At 34.2% G+C, this 19539-nt stretch overlaps 2 protein-coding genes across 2 annotated transcripts; both read right to left on the reverse strand.

The window, feature by feature from the left end:
- Positions 1-438: 438 nt before the first annotated feature.
- Positions 439-10346, reverse strand: LOC133189370 (prostasin-like). The gene is made up of 7 exons (XM_061324754.1): positions 10252-10346; positions 8761-8943; positions 7132-7217; positions 6919-7007; positions 4294-4559; positions 1324-1478; positions 439-659 (listed from the first exon to the last, which is right to left on the reverse strand). The coding sequence occupies exons 1-7, from the start codon at positions 10307-10309 to the stop codon at positions 495-497; spliced, it is 1002 nt and encodes a 333-aa protein (XP_061180738.1). The 5' UTR covers positions 10310-10346; the 3' UTR covers positions 439-494.
- Positions 10347-14259: 3913 nt separating this feature from the next.
- On the reverse strand, positions 14260-19230 carry LOC133189477 (biogenesis of lysosome-related organelles complex 1 subunit 6-like). Its single transcript, XM_061324846.1, has 5 exons — positions 19144-19230; positions 17193-17430; positions 16456-16543; positions 15607-15693; positions 14260-14630 (listed from the first exon to the last, which is right to left on the reverse strand). The coding sequence occupies exons 1-5, from the start codon at positions 19196-19198 to the stop codon at positions 14499-14501; spliced, it is 600 nt and encodes a 199-aa protein (XP_061180830.1). The 5' UTR covers positions 19199-19230; the 3' UTR covers positions 14260-14498.
- Positions 19231-19539: the final 309 nt, after the last annotated feature.

Here is a 19539-nt window from a genome sequence, read left to right on the forward strand (position 1 = left end):
GGAGGTACAGAAGTCTATAATTATCAATATCAATATCTCTTCCATGGGTATTTACCACATGTCAAGGTAATGTATTTGAAATGTGAAAACATAAATCAAAAGTATAAAGAAAACGTACAAAAAGGGGCGTCTTATTCAAATCGGAAATTAGTTCTTTGTTTGAATTTTACTTATAAAAGGTGCATTTCTAACTACTGTTAAAGTCGTTAGTTTAAATGATTTTGTAATCATGCATTATTAAACTCAAAATATAAAACGAAACAATGATATTAATCGATCAAATTCACTTTCTAAAAGAGCTGCATTTAGTAGAAACTGATAAAACATTCCAAAACCAACTTCTCGAGAAACAACAAGCGAATGTTTTAGATTTTTTTTTCGTTATATACCACAAATAATGAGTATATTTGTCTTGTTTTACACAACAACAAACACATGTTATGATGTCATCTTTATACCACGTCATCAAAAGATAAAAGTTTATAGTTAAGAGATCAAGGATGAGCCGCTTTTTGTTGGTTAATCCAGGATAGGAAGGAACTGACACGTGTATACACTCCAGGGGCGTTCCTATCGCCACACCCGTATCCCCAGGACACGATTCCCGCCAACTTCCAAACTCCATCCTTCTTACAGACTAAAGGACCGCCACTGTCTCCCTGTAAAATGTTAAATGACACATTTATTTGCTAGAATTATCTGTGTATGTAATCTTAAAGTGATTTTTATATATGTTTTTGTCCTTCATTATTACTGTTACATTTCCAGATGCATCAATTTCTTCTAGGTTGATTCAAAGATTGTGTATCAGTTGTTTCAGACATCCTTTTTTATATGCAAGAGAAATAAATAAATTCGCATAACTGCATAGTTATTTCGTTCTGTCAGAGAAACGGATAATTGCATAAAAAAGCTAAGTTTATCATAATAAATTTTCCAATATGAATACCACTTTTTTATACTGAAGATTAGAACAATATTTCCACGATAATATTTCACTTAACCCTGTCCTCAAAGTTGCATCATAATTTAGAAGAATTGATTCACTAAATAAACAGGCACCCTTTTTAAAAGCAAAGCATCCACGAACAAAAAGCAATGCGAGAAAAACTGTGGAATCTTTCGAACGACTTAAAGATGAAACATATTAAATTAAAAGCAAGGGAAAAAAGACACCAAATGGACATATCAAGCTTTCAAATCTTACAAGATACATGTTCCTGTCACAAAATTTTAAAACAAGGAAGAATTTGCAATACCACTGAAATGAAATTCTCATATGACCAAGACCAATTTGTATGACAACCACATGATCTTACAAACCTGACAGGCATCTTTTCCGCCTGCTCTCAGACCTGCGCAGATATTACTGATGTGCACGTGAGATCTACCCAAGAAGTACTGACACTGGGAGTTTGTCATTGTCGGTACATCAACCTTTCTTAAGTACTGGGCGCCCGGGGCATGACCGTTGTTATCTGAATATCAAATGTAACTTTGTTTATTGACGATCGATTTGAACACCCCCTGACCTTTAAGTCACCTGTTTTTCTTGCAAGCAAAGAATGAAATAGCAAGTAAGCTTGGTCATTAATTATTAGGATTCACCATGTTTGGCAAAATTGAGCTACACAATTAAGTTATCTGTAACATAATTACGCCTATCACTTAAACAGTATCACCTAGTCTCTAAAAAATTTGCATTCAATATAACGAAGCTAAAAAGGACAATAAATTATTATACAATGACACTCTTGCAGAGTATGGGATAATACTGCAATTGTGAGGAAGAGCCCGCTGGAAACATCAGGTACAACTGTACTACCCCTTGCTGAACAAAACTGAACTTATATGAAACAGGAATAATGCAACACTGCATGAAAATACCGTCAGCCCTCATATCGACCAGTGCTCAAACATGTCCATTGTACAGAGATTTTGCTAACTGAAAGCAGTATACAGAAGCGACTGAAATTGTAGAACTTACTGGACAATATCCTCAAATTATTTTTACTTTTCCTTAAGTCTAAATAAAAAGAAAAATCAAAAACATATTTTTTAAACTTGTATTATAGCAGCAAACTACTAACTTGCACGTGTTAGGATGTGTAAACTACATAAGAAGCACTATTACTGTGCTGTTTCTTCCATCATCTCGGACAAAACCTTCGTAAATTTTATCCGTTCTTCCTGATCACTTCCTAAAACGTCTGCTATAACCTTCTGCATACAGGGGCGTAGCTTGACTTTAAATTTTAGTGAGGCAAAACCATACATGTAGCAGCAAGAGGGCTGGGGCCGCCTTAAGCCCCCAGCAGGTTCCGGGTGGTATCATGGGGGGGGGGGCACTCCGACAGAAAATGGAGTTGGGGGTTTTAAAATGCAATGAAATTTCATTTGTTGTACTGGCTTCTTTTTTTTAAGACTTCAGCATGATACTACATATTGTAAAAGAATGTAAAAGAGTTAATAAATATGTTTACTAAAACTTTTGAAACAGTTAAACGTGAAAGCGCATCTTATTAAACTTTGCTTTTATTTCTTTAAAACTTCAATTTAACATTATAGAACTGCTTAAAATGTTAAAAGAAATACCATTAATTTTACGTATCATCTGCAATGTATTGTTGATTATGGGAAGGGGTGGTGGTGGTGAAAAATCTAGTGAGGCAGTTGCCTCATTGCCACAATGGAAGCTACGCCCCTGGCATATTTTCGTTAAAACTTCTACTAGTGACTTTGATAAACTAAAATTAAAATACTTACCCATTGTAACTGCAATCTTTATACGATAATCGATATATTTTCTTTGCCAGAGTAAAAGGACTCTACAGAAAAACATATTTTCGTTACAGTATCTACCATTACCTGACAAGCGTCTTTGCCACCCTGACGTAAACCTGCGCAGATATTACTATTGTGAACAGCATTTCCAAGAAAATATCGACAGTTAGAGTTGGTCATTGTCGGTACATCCACCTTATGCAGATATCTGGTTCCTGGAGCACCGTTTTTATCTAAGGAGCAAGATGTGGTAAAGGCAAAACAGGAGAAACATTTTGATATTAACGTGACTTGATTAATGGTGTAAACGAGTTTTCCCTGCTATATGTAGAACTGCATACAAAGTATCTTCATTTTAAAATTATGTTGGTGCGTAAGGTATATTCTCAGATATTGCATGTTTAAAATTGTTTGTAGAGATAGTTTTGAAATACTTGTATGCACGTACTCGTATTTAATTAATATGTTCTAATCATCCTGTAAAACAAAGATCTTATTATTCACTTGTCGGAAGTATTTTGTGCAGGACAATTAAAAAAAAAATGTATCATTCAAAGACTTTACAATCAAATCAATTAAAATGTAAGCCATGTAATGTAGTACACTGAAAAAGTCTTTCAAAATGCAAATAGAGTTTACTAGTAATCCAATCAATTCAAAAAAGCAATTAAGAGTTCTAAACGTAAAACAAAAGCAATAAATAAATGTTAAATACAATATGCTCGCATTAACTTATAATAAAACTTCCTGAAGATTTCAAATTTTTTAGAAGGAGTTTTGGATTGTAAGGAATGATTTGAAACTCCCAGTTCCCTAACAAAACATAACTTAGAGCAAAAAAAAATCTTGATATTCATTATTTTTTCATTATAAGAGAGTAAACATAATACATGTATATCTTCATATCAGTATTATTGCTGAATATGTTTCTTATGGTGAGTTCTATTCAGAAGGCAAGATGTTATTATACCCATGTTAATTCTGAATCTTTCTCACTGTCTATACTTTCTGAAAAGTTGTCAATAAACCAAATAACCAATGTATGCCTACTACATAACTAACAAACAGAATGTAATTCACACTATATTGCTCTACACGTTTTTAGAAATTAAGCTTATCATGAAAAAAAAAATCAATAATCAATATCATATCATCATAAATTAAGGAATAATTATTATCAGGAACAAAATACAGTGTACAGATGCCCTTGCATATATCTAGTTTTGTAACCAACATTATTCTCTTAGTCTACATTTAAAAAGCCATAGAATTTATTATAAAGTTATCTTTACATTCTTATATGTTTTGGATAGGTTAATATTAAAGAATATATATCCACTATGTATGAGAGAGAGAGAGAGAGAGAGAGAGAGAGAGAGAGAGAGAGAGAGAAGATTACATTTATACACCTATGGTAAGCATTGTAAATTCTTTCAAATTCTAATTTCGAGACAAAGCTTAATATTTAAAATAAACGGACGCTATATGATTATTTTGTTACAGACTTACCAAAGTATGTAGCGCCCCATCCAGTTACTGTACAAGTCATTTGTTCGAAATGATCATTTGAGTTTGGCAGACAGGCAGCGCGGACATATTGGGTGTTGATGTCCACAGGTTTATCCAGTTTCATTAAGGCAATATCGTTAAGGTTTGTACGAGAATTGTAGCCGGAGTGGACAATCAAGTTTCGGACATGATGGACTTGACTTGTGTACAGATGGTGGCGATCGTGCATACCAACACCGACAGTCCAGTGACGAACGTTGTGGTAGCTACGGTGAAAATAGAGAATATAGTGTCAAGCAGGAACATGGCCATCCACACTGGGGGATTTAGAGCGAGCAGGGGACCCACCCCCTTTTGTGACCAAAAATATACAAATTAAGGTTAAGGAATCAATTTTTGTGTCAGATATTGCATTTATTATACATGTATGTCCCCAGACCCTTAATATTGCATTTATTATACATGTATGTCCCCAGACCCTTAACCTGTCCCCTCCCCTTTCTTCAAAAATTCTGGATCCGCCACTGTTCCATGTCTGTGTGACTCTTTGAAGAGGATTTTTACAGAATGAAACTGTGTCATTCAGTCAACTGAATATTCTCCTAAAGCTCTTGAAAGACGGCTGAATGGCAGAAACTATTATAAACATTCTAACGAATCATTCAGTGATTCTTCAGTAAATTTTCAGTCACCTTTCAGTTAACTGAATGGAATAGTTTCACTCTGTGTTTGTGCTTGCAATTCCTACATTGTCCAAGTTGTCAAACTTGAAAGGCTTTTACTTTGATCAATCTCAATTTTTTTTTTCTCTGAAGAACATCGTAAAATTAAAACAATTGCTGCTGTTAAAAAAAATCTCTTTCTCAACGAAAATGCTTTGTAGGCTGCGGGTTAGTTAGTTTGTTTGTTTGTTTAACGTTCCTCACTCATATTAATGGTCACCTAACAACAAAGCTATATGATAAACGTGATAACTTCAACTTTTCAATCGTCAACTTCCCTTACTTATGTAGCAATATACCATTATTACAGTGTACCTGGATATGGAGTTTATGTCTCTCAGTTGATTCGATACGCAAGAGCATGCTCTACGTATGAAGAATTTCTAAAACAAGACAAGCTATTACCAAACAAGTTGATGAAACAATATATCAACAGTTTCGTTTGAAGTCATCATTTCGCAAGTTTTATGGTAGATACAATGACCTTGTCAGCACATACAACCTATCACTGAGTCAAATGCTGACTGACGTTTTCATACTAGTTGTTAGGCCATTATTTATACACGGAACTTTCTATGGATTTTTCCGGTTTTTCCCGATCATAACAAGGAGCACACAGCGGATGTGACCGGTCGGCAGGGGATGCTTACTCCTCCATGGCACATGATCCAACCTCTTAATTTTGAAGTCCGTTTGCTCTGCTCCAAATTTGTATCGTTTCATTGGACTTTCGAGATTAAATACTGTTCGTTATCTTCATATTTCATCCAGACGCCACGTACAACTTGCCGGTGGAGTGCTGCAAATTTAGACCTGTACTCAACACTTACAGCCTGTGAGCAGTGAGGGATCTTCTTCTTGTCAGAACCTACTGCGACACAGGACCTCAATTTGTACGGTCTCATCCGAAAGACGGACCCTCGCGTCACACAGAGGATTCAAACCCGCCACAGAAGGATCAACTCCTTACTCTGCGACTATAGAGCAAACGCTCTAACCACGCCGGCTACCTGTGATTTAATAAGTAAACGTCTAGACGGGAGAGGTGGGGTGGGGGGTAATGTCCCCTTTTGTAAAAGATAAGAATATACACAAAAAATTAAAGAATGTTCGTGGAAAGGGTAAATTTCTTTTGATTTCGTGTTCTTCTCACCGTATATTGTCCTGTTGTAAACTTGTCTGAAAGGGGATTGGCATTTCAAATTTTGTTGAAAAATAGATATGTAGTTCGATAGGAGGAGATCTAGAACGGCCCTTCTTACCTAGCTGTGCTTTTGATTTAAACATAAAAAAAATAGGATCTTAATTCAATTAAAGAAGACCATTTCCAAATTTATACGTAACTTATCATGAAACATTCAAATAAAATTTTCAAACACACATGTCTCATCCTCGCAAGCCAGAGGTCCTGAGTCAACACGTTGTCCTTGGTCCCCTGGCATATTTCATTCAATATTCGTGGGCTTGCTTCTCTCATTGAGAAGCACCAATCAAATTAAAGCTTTCATAAATGGTTAGATAAGGATTCAGTTGACACCTCAAATGCATGTGTTACAAGTTGTTTATCCTAGAATGGCTTAATGTGATTGGTTGAGAGATAAGAAAAACAATCAAGATTTGTAATTTTTCCGAAAGACGTCGCTACAGTCAGCCCACAAATATTGAAAGGAATATGCCAGGGGTCCAACGGCAACACGTTGACTCAGGACCCCTGGCTTGCGAGGATGCACATGTCTGTTCAAAGAAATTTCCTTTAGTGCTTAAGGATATTTCGGATCTGATTTAAGATTGATATAATTGAAAGTGTCACAACTTTGATGCTATCTGTCAAAAAATATTGGGTTTTTTTTTTATATAGTGTTGTTCTTTCAATCGATCTGATTTCATAAATAACTTTACTCACTCTTCGAAGCAGTGCGCAGCAGTAGCGACCCACTGGGAGTCAATAAGTGTACCACCACACACGTGACTACCGCCATACATCAGAGACACCTGTAAAATAAGAAGTTCTACAAGTTCATGAATATCAGAAAAAAGAAAAACAACTATCATAATCAATTGGTCCTTTGCACGAAAACTAGAGGGGGAGGGGGGTATTCTTAATAGTATGTCGAACCTGCCATGGAAATTCACCATGCGATGCTGTGGTACCGCCGACAATTTTGGTGTGGGTGGATCCAACCAATGAGGTTCCGCATTGCCCTGTCAATCAAAATGTTCAGTGTATTGATCAATAATGGTGTTGAAAATTGTAATCATGCTCATGGAAAACCAACAAAGTAACAATAATAAAAGTCTGGAAATATATATATACAAAATAGACTGATAACTGTATATGAGAATAGGACAGAAAAAAAAATCTACAAGATTGAACGCTATAAGTAAAAAAAAATTATGCTATGAGAAAAATTAAAACAACCAAATAAACAAACAAACAAACAAACAAAACACCCATGTCAAACTCCAGTTTTGTCATTGTTTTACCCAAATGTTACATCAGAATAAATTCCATACATACTGTTATTATGTTTGAACTATAGAATATTATCATCATGAGGATATGTGTATCATTTAACAATGCATTTCTATGGGTTTAGTTCAAGGACAGATATGGGATATTAAATGTTTTTACCTGGATATGGAATTCAACGATCGAGTAAAAATGTCAAAAAATCCTGTCTTAGCTAGAGTGAAATAAATTCCAGATTCAACTATACAATATTGAGATTTAAGTTTATTACATTTTTCTTTGTTTAACCTTTGCCTCTTTCTTCTCATAAGAAAAACCCCGCTCAATATCGAGGAATTGAATGTTTACCACTGGTGACGGAACAATTCCAATAATACATCTGATATTTTCTAGTAACAGGTTAATTACATTCTTGTAGAAGGAAAACATTTTTCAAACTTCCGCAGTTACAGTAGATGTAGAAGTAGATACTTGCCTACTTGCCCCAACCCCCGTTTTTTTTTCTCGGAAAGAACTTATACGTGTACAAAAAAAAATCATTAATTAACATTTTCTTTTTACATTTAATCAACTTTATTTTGATACTTTTGTATCTGATGTGTACATATTGTACTTGGGGTGCTCTATTTCCATTTCCATTAAGGAAAAAAGGATCGAATTATGCAATTTTACTGATGAATTTATTAGCATGTTTCTTTCTGTAAAACATTTTAACACCTTAATTACATATAGGCCTAATACTAAATACAAACGGTAAACACTGTATTCGGGGGAAAAACCCACTGAATTGTATTTATTATAGCACGAATTTTTAAAAACTTAAATAAAATGTTAAACATTGGAATGCACCATTTTTACTTTTTTATGTCTTAATTTGAACATTACAATTATCACCGACAGCAAGAGGGTTTTTTTTTTGTTTTTTATTTTGTTTGTTTGTTTCTATGTTTGTTTGTTTGTTTGGTGTTTTTTTTTGTGTGTGTGTTTTTTTTAACCTGATACATGTTATATAATATACATATTGCACTCCAGGTTCGTTGCCATGATTTAATAAATAAAGTACAGTATTTCACTTTGAAAATGTGATTACAGAAACACATAAATTAAAAAAGCCGTATTCCTTTTGATTGGTTTTGGAGAAAATTGTACTATAATATATACAGTTCACTTTGGAATGAATTATATGCAGTCGACATACCATTAGCGGTACGATCATAATTTATCTGTATTCGATCTCGAGCTCTTATCCCTATGCATACAATGTAAAATACGTACCCCCATTGTTAGTGGAAACACTTCCGCTTCCGTGTTGTGGAGCGGCTGTGGTGTGTGTTTGTGTAGCATGCGGAGTGACACAACACTTCTGTAGAAAACCACAGTAATTGTAGCTATATCTGTCTCCCACGTGACAATCGTCAAATAAATTTACACAGCGGCCATGGTAATGCGTTGAACATGCTTTGGTGAAAAAAGAAAATTAATGTAGTCCTATAAGTTGGGAATATCAAATTCAACTTATTATACATATACCTCAATGTGATTTACTCCTACCCGTGCACGTGGTCGGCAATATTGTCGCGATTTTGCCAACTTTTGATCAATGGCCTCTTTAATTTGCCTTGTTTGCTTTCAATAATCAATATAAAGTTTCAATTTTTTGAATGACTAATTTTATTATTTCCTATGAATTAAAATTTTAGGTTGATACTCAGTGATTTGAACTGTATATCAAACATGTTAAATTTATGATCTCATAGTTACTAAATTTAACAATTCTTGAGTCGATCGGAAACATTCATCTTTCCATTAAAAAATCAGTTGACATTCAAAAAAACCTTTTAGTCAAAATATTGTCGATATGATTTAAGCATTGATAAAAGAGGGGAAATTCTATGCTGAGTAAGAAAGAGGGGGAATTTGGCTCTATTGTGAGATTTCCCCTCGGGAGAAAGTCCTACTCTAGAGTACAGATTCCGGGGGAAAGCTAGCTCTGGGGGGGGGGGGGGGGGGCCCTAGTCTACGTAAGCAAACATGGCAAAGTTGCAAATCTCTGTTATTTATGTCTCTACTATAACGATTTTCGTTACCAAATTTTACTTGTATCTTTATATCAATTATTCATGTCTGTTAATGATATCATACTTTAAAGTTGTTTTTTGTTACCGTAAATAATCTATATAAACTTGATCATTGAGTTTAATTGAACAGGATCTCTGTAGGTCAATAACATAAAACAGCATGTCAACATAATTATTTTGCATGCATACTTAATTATCTTGCATATTGACATACTTTTCTCGCATGTTAATATAATTTATCTTGAATGTAGGGGGAGAAATATACCCCCATAGTATAAAAAATATATTTTACTGAGTCTAACAAAACTAATGCTTGTGAGCAAATGAGCAAAACAGTCCTGAGCACAATTCGTCGACAAATGAAGTGTACAAAGAGTAAAATACTTAGTAAATGGCTTAAAATGGCTACATGAATACATGTACTGTACTATAGTCCTGGAAAAAAATTGTTTAAGCAGAACATGCTGAGTTTGTCATTGTCAAAAATGAATAGTCGAAACTAGAAGTATATCAAGTATTTCAAACATTTCTTACAATCTTATTTTATTTATTGACATGAATTCGGGGAAATATTAATGTCTTAGCTGAAATTTACTCATTTCAATTTTTTTCATGGCTGTCAAAAGATGGAAGATTTTTTTTTTTCCTGAATTTAAGAAAAGGTCTTTGTATTCGAAGATAACCTTACTTGAAGCTGCTGTGTATTGAATTCCTACAAAGAGGAGACAGACGTTAAGGAACCACATAGCGATCCGCACTTTAAGAAATGGAATGGAGTACGGAACTTACATGGGAATATAACAGCCTTGTATCTTTAAGATAATGGGGATTAAAAGTTCATGATACTGGTATTCAGATATAACGCCATTTATATAGGAAGTAGGAGTACATTACAAAATCCTTACATACCTCGATGTTTGTTTTTGAAATATTTAATCACGAGATCATTGTCCAATAAGGTGTAGTCATTATGTCACTTGTTTTCTTGGTTTGAAATATGTCACCTTTTGGTTCGGTTACAAATAAGCGGGTTCATTTGGTTCAAAATGAATTACTTTTAGGCAATACACATGTCCTATTTATACAAGCATTTGCCCCTTTTAAATTGTAGTCATTTTTAAAAGAATGTTTGGGGAATGGAGCACTGCATGTCCCTTCAAAATCCAACCTCTGGCTGCATGCTCGAGTTCTCCATTCGTTGAGTACTATGAAGCGGCCGCACATCCAAGATCGAGCTCTTCAATCTTGATGCAGCAGCTTAATTAAGACAGATGATAAAAAAAAGATACCTTGATTGATATATATTTTTGACTTATGTTGGTTGTAAATGATCATGATTAGAATAATAAATTTCTAAAATATTAATAAATTGTAAGCTTTCTACGATGTTTAAAATTCATCCTTTCTGCAACCATCCTCATTAATCTATACAACTTTTTGTCATTTAAAATCCATTTTTTGTGAAACTTTGAATGAAAAATAAAATTCTATGCGGTTTTTACTTTTTACTTATATAAACATGGTATTAGTTGTTATTTTCTAAGATTTTTGATAAAAGTTTATTTGTATTCTCTGTCCTTAAATTGCTGTAAATTGAGGGAGACTCTACCGCATCACCAGAAAATTCCTTATAAACATGTATTGTCCGCTACAGATGTCAGGCTAATAAAGAAGTCCCGATCCCCCTCCCCCTTTCCGATGATGCCCATGTATTTTTTAGTCCCCTACCGGTGAAACCGGAGGGGACTATAGGTTTCCTCTGGGTCCGTCCGTCCATCTTTCTAGCTGTCTGTCTGTCCCTCTGTCTGTCTGTCAGTCTCTCCCACTTGGCTTTCCGCTCTTTTTTTCCTAAACGCTTGCAGATATTGAGCTGATTTTTGGTATGTGAGTGTATCTTGATAAGTTACAGATCAAATATGCATTTCGTTCCGCTTCATTGATTTTTGACGGAATAACGATCTTTTCAATTTTTAAGGGTTTTCCGCAATTTTTTTTTCTAAAAGCTTGCAGATATTGAGCTGATTTTTGGTATGTGTCTTTACCTTGATTAATTATAGATTATGTTTGAATTTCGTTCCGTTTCAATGATTTTTGACGAAATTATGGCATTTTCAATTTTTAACGGGAACCAGATTACACTTGCCGGTAGGGGACTAGTATTTCTAATGCAATACTCTCAGAATGCTTGTTTTTTAGGCGAAAGGTGCGGAAGCTTCAAATGGCCGCACCAGTGCCTTGCCTTAATTTGTAAATTTCTAGTTTGTAATAATTATTTTTGGCGCCCAAATATTTGTGAACGGGATCGGAAGTGTCGGTCTGGGTGACTCTGTGTCCTTATAATGCAGGGGTACCAGGTTCAATTCCCTGTTCAACCAAAAATACTAGTCATTTGGGTTGAATGTTCATAAATTGGAAACGGTGATGCTTGATCATCATAATGAGGACACAAGGCATAAAATTACGTCACTTTTATTTATTTATATATTTGAATTATAAGCATTTTATAATGCATTGTACATGTAATACATGTACACCTAATAAAGTATGGAATTGTAAAAACCCTCATTTGCGCCAAGTCTCATTTTCAACTGCATCCATTTTTTAGATATGGTTTCACTTAAAAACATAACAATTACACTGTAATCAGACTTATTTGTGTGATATTTGACAAATTTATGAAATAAAGTAAACAATGCTACATGTACCTTGCTGTCAATTGCTTTTACTCTGTAAAAATGCAAATAAATTTCCAACAATAAAAACAAACCATTTCCAAAAAAAAAAAAAAAGAAAAGAAAAGCAATACTCATTAAAAAAAATTGAAAAGCAATACTAAGTGTTTAAAATCATTAGAATGCAAAATCATTGTTTTTCATTGGATTGGGGTGGGGGGTGATGGTAAATTTCATACATTTCCTTTGTGCCAATTTCCCATGAATTCACAACCTCCTCATATAATGATTTTGATGGTGTCTTTTATGAGACTTTCTCTCATAAAATTATGTCCCCATAAATCTGCAAATGTTTAAAATCCACAAAAATTGCCTCATGAATTCAAATGAGTCAATGATTCCAAACCATCAATGACCATATGCTGTTATAAAATATCACAGGCACTTGGGGACTGGAACCCCCCCCCCCCTTTTTCCATTTTTTTTCTTTTCAAATCTGGGGTCAACACACCTTTTTCCTATTTTTGTACTCTTATTTGCACCACAAGACATTGATAATGTTACCCTTTTGTCTCAATAAGCTGTTTTTAAACATATCATTTTCGACTGATATGTGTGTCAATCCCAGATTTAAAAGGATAAAAAATGGATGGGGAGGGAGGGGGGTTCCAGCCCCCAATTAAGTGCCTGTGTAAAATATATTTCAACTCACAATTATGATAATCAGAGCATTTGCATTAAAACTAATATTCATCAATGCATGTTTCATTTCACAAACGTACTTGACAATGAATTTACATAAACAATACATGTACATTGCAAAATATTCATGTTAAATATTAATTATTTAATATATAATTATGATTATATATAAAACTTCCATGAAAGACAATAAAATTTTTTCATATTGAATTATGTGCATCTCTAACATTCAGTGTAAAACAAAATACCACAATTTAATCATTTCTCATATAATTAATTATATGCTACGAACAATTAATTAACATCATACCTTTGTTCATGTTCAAATTTAGTTTTAAGGTACAAAATATGATATAGATGTACAATATTTGTCCCATTTAATAAAATTACCAAATAACAAGGGCACAGCAAAGTTGAGCATCTCCTTGAAAAAATAGAAAATTATATAAGTTATCACTTTTTTCAAACACTCACAACTGTGTTACTATACACGCACATAGTATCATTTTTGAAAGTGGAGGGGGGGGGGGGGCAGCCAGAAAAAAAATTTGGACAACTTTCCTAAAAAACTTTGACAAGCAACTATGAAAACCCAATTCTATTAATACATACCAAATTACATGTACCATGATTCAAAGCTAAAGGTGTCTGGACACAGTTGCATTGTTTACATTTTAAATTTCTATGCTTATTCAAAAAATTAAAACCAGTTAGATGAATTAAACTTACATGAATATTCTTAGAATTCAATGACAACAATATTCTTCTTTACATCACATCAAACATATGTTTTTGTAAATGGAGCACAAGCTCTGTTATTGTAAATGTTTACGTTTCACCAGGTGTGTTCAATTTGTTAAACTCTGCACACATCACTGAGCATAAAATGACAATACTGATGAGTTGGTTTTGCTTTCTCACATTTCTACTCAATTTTCTGGATTATAGTTTTGATATTTTTCATTCATACACAACAAAATTTCTATACTTTTCTTTAGTATTAAGGATAAAGTTTACTTTGTGAAAGTGCAAGGATGTGCCAATCAAATGCATCCTGAAATTCATAGTTTAATAATTTCCAGATAAAAGAAGTTTCTGAATGCGCTTTTAATATATTTCCATGTGAAATGCTATAGCAACATAGAAGTCATGATATTATACAGAAAATTTGATACATGTAAAATATTAACTTCAAATCTGTGTCCAGGCCCCTAAAACTAAGCTTCAACAAAAAGTGCGGGCCAACCAGCCTTTCAATAAACATTTTCTATAGTAAAAGGTTATTTCTGGAGAGAAGTAGAGGGGACAGCCCCCCCCCCCCCCCAACTATGTGCCTCCTATATCCCCTTCAACTTCATTGCCGAGGGATCATAATATAATACAAAAATTAACTAACAGTTACTTACGGATATAATTTTGTCAGATTGTTAGTTCTTAGTATCTATAACTTTGACTAGATAATACATTAGACTGAGTCTGTTTGATGGTATAGATTCATCTCAGATTGCATTATTTAGTCTAACATATGTCATGTAGTAAACTTAGATGTTTTTTCATGATGCTATGATGTTGATTGGGGCTTTTTGACAACTTTGGCCTCTAACATTTTCTCTCTCTCTTGTTCCCGCTCCCGCTGGTGAACTTTTTGTAGATCCTCCTTTTGTTTTTGCTGCTGGATCTTCACAGCTCGTCTCTATAATTTCAAATAGAAATTAAAGTCATACTGAATTTCAAGAATGATAAGAATTAAATGATGATATTATAGAAAACATGAGTATCATTAAAAAAAAAAAAAATTAAAACATTCTCTCTGTTCACTCATATATAATGTTGCTTTAATGCTGATAATTTCCCAGAAGAAATTTTAAAATATTTTACAATTTTAGCATAGCTTGCAAGACAAAACTGATTAAATAGAGACATTTTTAATTTGACAAATTTGAAAAGAAATAATTGACATTTACCCAGTAAGAGTTATCTCTCTTATCAGAGTATCAAGGAACCTTACAATAGAAATTTGCAAATAATAAATCCTATAAAACATGCACAGTGCTAGATAAAAAATGTGCCTGAAAAATACAAGTGCTCTGGATTTAACTTTGAGTCAAAAATTAACCTGATTCATAGCAAAAACTACTAATGCATGTGAATATTCTTTTTGTCCAGCTACATGCCTGTTGTATACCTATCAGTGAGATTTTTGCTTTATTTGGCATTCACAAATATACATACATTGAACAGGCAATTTACTTTAATTCTATTGTGGCGGTGAGACGGATTTGATCGCCAGTGGCCAGATAGCTCAGTTGGTAGAGCACCTGACTGGAGATTCAGGGGGCCCTGGTTCGAATCCCGGTCTGGTCCACTGCATTTTTCTCCTCTCCTGTTACATTTGGTGCCGTGCCATGCCCTGGAAGTGACAGGTGAAAGACCTGCAAGGGATGAGCCTGGGTTGGAGTCTTTGGGGGGCCAAAGACCTTTAAGGAGGGAGGAATGTGGTGGTCAGACGGATTCGATCGCCGATGGCCAGATAGCTCAGTTGGTAGAGCACCTGACTGGAGATTTAGGGGGTCCGGGTTCGAATCCCGGTCTGGTCCGCTGCATTTTTCTCCTCTCCCGTTACACTATGATCATCAGGGTAAACCTATAGATTTCTTTCTTTCACTTACCTTAAGCTTGGCAGCTTTCTCAGACAAAGCATTCATCTCTTTCTTGAGGTTGATCAACTTCATGTGATATTTCTTTGCTTGGGCCATCTATGGATAAGAGTGCTAGCAAATCAATTGCATTTAATAAAGTAATCATAGTAACTTTTAGAAGGAAAAGGACCCTTGTAATAAATAACATTGGACTCTATTCAGCCTCTTATAATTTCTAATTTATAGAAATTGTTAGTGCAACTAACTGTTATACTTCAAAGGAAAATTTTCTAAGAAACACACTTGGCAATTCTGATGGCCAAACTATGTGATATACATGTAGTATATTAAGTACATGTTATCCTAGACATTTATAAGTACATCTTGTTAAAGTAAACAAGATTTGGCATTTGTGTATATATGTATAATTATACAATCATGTATTTAAGCTAAACATCAGGCCAAGCAGACAGTGTTGAGTCAAAATTACAATGAATTAATTTACATTTTTTAAACATCCATATGACAATGAATTATAACAGATAACAGTTCAATAAAAGTTTTGTACATTAACCTGGACTTACAAATACAGTTGAACTGTGTACATTTATCTCAATACCCTGGATATGGCAAAGAGAGATGGAAGTCCTAATTTTGGTAGACACATCTTCTTTAGCCTCAATATCTCAAACTCTTTGATATCTCTCTGTTTTTTTCTCAGTCACTTCAAGTTTGAGATAAGGAGGTTTGACTGGACAGCCATAAGTATAATATGGTTTTTAGCAACTAGCTGGTTCACAGGATTTTCACACACTCTACTTAACAAAATAATTCTTTAAGGATTCAGAGTTTCCAAGAATATGATGATGATCTGCTTACTGTTTTACTAATTTCCTCCATGTCTTGACAATCTGTAAACTTAGCATTCTCCTGCTGTACGGACTCTACCAGGAACTGCTGATTATGCCTAAGGATAGAAAACATTAAAAATTATCAGACAATTGGTAGGAAATCTGTGAGTTTCCTCTACTGTAGAATACTTTTTTCCAGCTTTTTTAATCTGCTAATTTTAATGAGATAACTTTTGAAACCACTGTGAAGATTTTCACAATTTAATATTTGAAATACTACAGAGGAATGGGGGGGGGGGGTTACAGTTATTTTATCCACACAACCAGTCGGTCTACTTAATGTACATTTTTAAAATTACTTGCCCATGCAGACTACTCATTTACTAGACTGGGTCAGTCGGACGTGCCCTAGTGTCAAACCCTCTGCATGAAGTAAGAAGTTATCAGAAAATGTGTAATACAGTGAAAACTGTCTAATCTGACACCTGTGCAATCCATCACACTGTGAATTCCAGCGTTAAATTTCGTTCCCATTTTACTATTTTCCATGTTTTTTACACTGTGCAATCCGACACCCTGTCTATTCCGACACAAAATTCATCTCCCAGTGCATGTCGGATTAGACAGGTTTCACTGTATGTCTGATCTTCAGAATTCCTTTTTTTTCAATTAAAAGCAGTCTGAGAGAGAAATAATACAAGCCAAGACCATGTGAACAAATATATATAAATCTTTTAATTCTACATCTAATTCTATAAACCTTACATAAGGTCATCTAGTGAGCTCTTGGATTTCTGTAAAGGTGGCAGACAAATTTCCAGTAATCCTAATGACAACTTCTCCACCACTGATGGATCCACACTTGTCATTCCATCCTCCTCTGGATCCGCTCCTAAGTTTTCATTTACTTCTGGATCCACCTGTTTCTCCTCGTTTTCAGTTTTGGATTCTGTTGCTTGATTTTCACTTTCTTTAGGATCAAGACTTTCTTGTTTTATATTTTCTATAAGCAAAGAAGTTGTATATTGTTCAAGCTTCTGCAATATTGTGATAACAATTAATGCACATCTAAAAAATGATTTGAAAAATCTGTGACTATATAAAAATACATGCATTCTTGACAATGTTGTCATCATCAATCGAGAATTTCATAGATAGAGTCAAACCTCTTTATCTCGAACATGATGGGACTGAGAAAAAACTTTGAGATATCCGAGGATTCGAGATATCAAGGGTAAAATACCTAAAGAATAAGTAATAGGGACTTCCAAATCAATTTGACAATCCATGGTATTCGAGGTAGACAGACATCTCGGCACAACGGCACCTCAGCTCGTCAAATTTGACACCTCAGCCCTGACAGGTCGGCCCAAGATAATTGACACGTCGGCCCATATAAAAGACTCCTCGGCCCAAGCAAAATTTTGTGATAGAAATAATTAATCCAGTGTCTGAATAATAATATTATAGATACTATTATTTTTTCTGACGATTAAATGATTTTCTTCATAAAAATCAAATTGAGAGGGGGGTCTATGATAGATAATTGGTTCATTTGTATTTATAACTAAATAACTAAAATCATACAGTACAAGTCCCTCTCTTGTGGAAAATGTGCAATATATATGCTATGTAATACTAAGATTTCAACATATTAGCAAAATTCTTTCTTATGATTTTATATATTTCTATTATAAGAATTGTATGTTATCGTATCATTAAATGCATTGTTTCTCTGACGATTTGAAACATTTGAGATAGGTCAATAATCTGTGAAAAGAAATGTATTACATTTAAATGCAGCCTTTATGATTTTTTTTCCCCTACAAATTGAATATGGTTGAAAGCATTAATCTTGCATTAAAATTTTATGTTTCATTGACTGAAAAGCACACATTGATAGATCAAGGAAGCATAGGGAAAAACAGCCTCGAGCTATAGATAGTTTAGCAATATAAATGAATTTATGAAGGTACAAGGGGCATTTTAAAAAGTTCTGTTAACTGTTTGATAAAATGTTAACTTTCGTGAGTGTTTTCTTAGGAAATAAAATAGAAAATATTTAATGGATGTAAATGTACCATCTCACAGCTAGGCCTGCTCGTAATTAACCCCTCATTGTCACCAGTATGACACACACTTGAGACTACAAAGGATGCGCCGCGGCATTGTTTGTTTATCAGGTAGCACCTTAATTATATGTTGTCTCATTCCTTGATTATAGTCAAAATTTTCATGGAAGGTCTTTTATAATCTAAAAAAAAATATTCGATTATTTTTTCAATCAATATTTTATTTAAGTCACAATTTGGAAATATAACATATTTCGTAACGAAATTTTGCTTGGGCCGAGGTGTCTTATAGGTGGGCCGACCTGTCTTAAATCTTGGGCCGACCTGTCTGAGCTGAGGTGTCATTGGGCCGAGATGTCAATGGGCCAAGGAGTCGTTGGGCCGAGGTGTCTGACATTCGTATTCGAGATATCAGTGTTTGGGATACCGAAGTTCAACTGTGTATCATTAATGACCTTTAGGTAAATTATCAACCTGAGTCAAAATTTCCATCTGAATGTGAATGCATGTCTTTTAAGAAGCTCTATATATAGTATATTTCACTAACAGGATTGAATTATAAAATTGAACTCAACAGCTCAACAATTGAGCAATACAACAAATTCACAAACTCCATTTGACTGTATATATGTAGGAATTATTACCTGTTTCCCCCGTCTCTGTAGAATCAGACCCATCTCTCGCCTGTGCCTCTGACATCTTCGGTCAAAGTCAGTGGTCACTTATCTTTTTCTCTGGCAAATATAAAATTCACGTTTTCTGATCATTTGTGTTGCTTTGTTAAAAAATGTCATTAACCCAAAAAGTAAGACGCGTAAGATATCCATACTCTGATTGCATTTATACCTGTGTTTATTATTTTCCTCTACATTTTAGGTGACATCAACGAAAAGAGGTTTCTGTAAAAAAAAATCTGCACTCAAACCATAAATACACCCCTTAATGGCCTTATAAGGAACATCTCTAGACTCATCATGAATAGACTAAGATAACACTAGAGGAAAATCGATTACATTATCATGATTCTCGAGCCCGAGCCC

This window comes from Saccostrea echinata, unplaced genomic scaffold, assembly GCF_033153115.1.
Source record: "Saccostrea echinata isolate AGI-Se365-2 ecotype Australia unplaced genomic scaffold, CSIRO_AGI_Sech_v1 ptg000018l, whole genome shotgun sequence".
Classification (NCBI taxonomy): Eukaryota; Metazoa; Mollusca; class Bivalvia; order Ostreida; family Ostreidae; genus Saccostrea; species Saccostrea echinata.

Coding starts and splice junctions, on each gene's coding strand:
- LOC133189477 (XM_061324846.1), bottom strand. CDS start 19,198: ATGTCAGAGGCACAGGCGAGAGATGGGTCTGATTCTACAGAGACGGGG. Junction 16,544..17,192: donor AGCTCACTAGATGACCTTAT/GTAAGGTTTATA, acceptor TTCTATCCTTAG/GCATAATCAGCAGTTCCTGG. Junction 15,694..16,455: donor TGGAGGAAATTAGTAAAACA/GTAAGCAGATCA, acceptor TCTTATCCATAG/ATGGCCCAAGCAAAGAAATA.
- LOC133189370 (XM_061324754.1), bottom strand. CDS start 10,309: ATGTGGTTCCTTAACGTCTGTCTCCTCTTTGTAGGAATTCAATACACA. Junction 7,008..7,131: donor ATGGTGAATTTCCATGGCAG/GTTCGACATACT, acceptor CTTATTTTACAG/GTGTCTCTGATGTATGGCGG. Junction 1,479..4,293: donor ATGGGGCGCTACATACTTTG/GTAAGTCTGTAA, acceptor TTTGATATTCAG/ATAACAACGGTCATGCCCCG.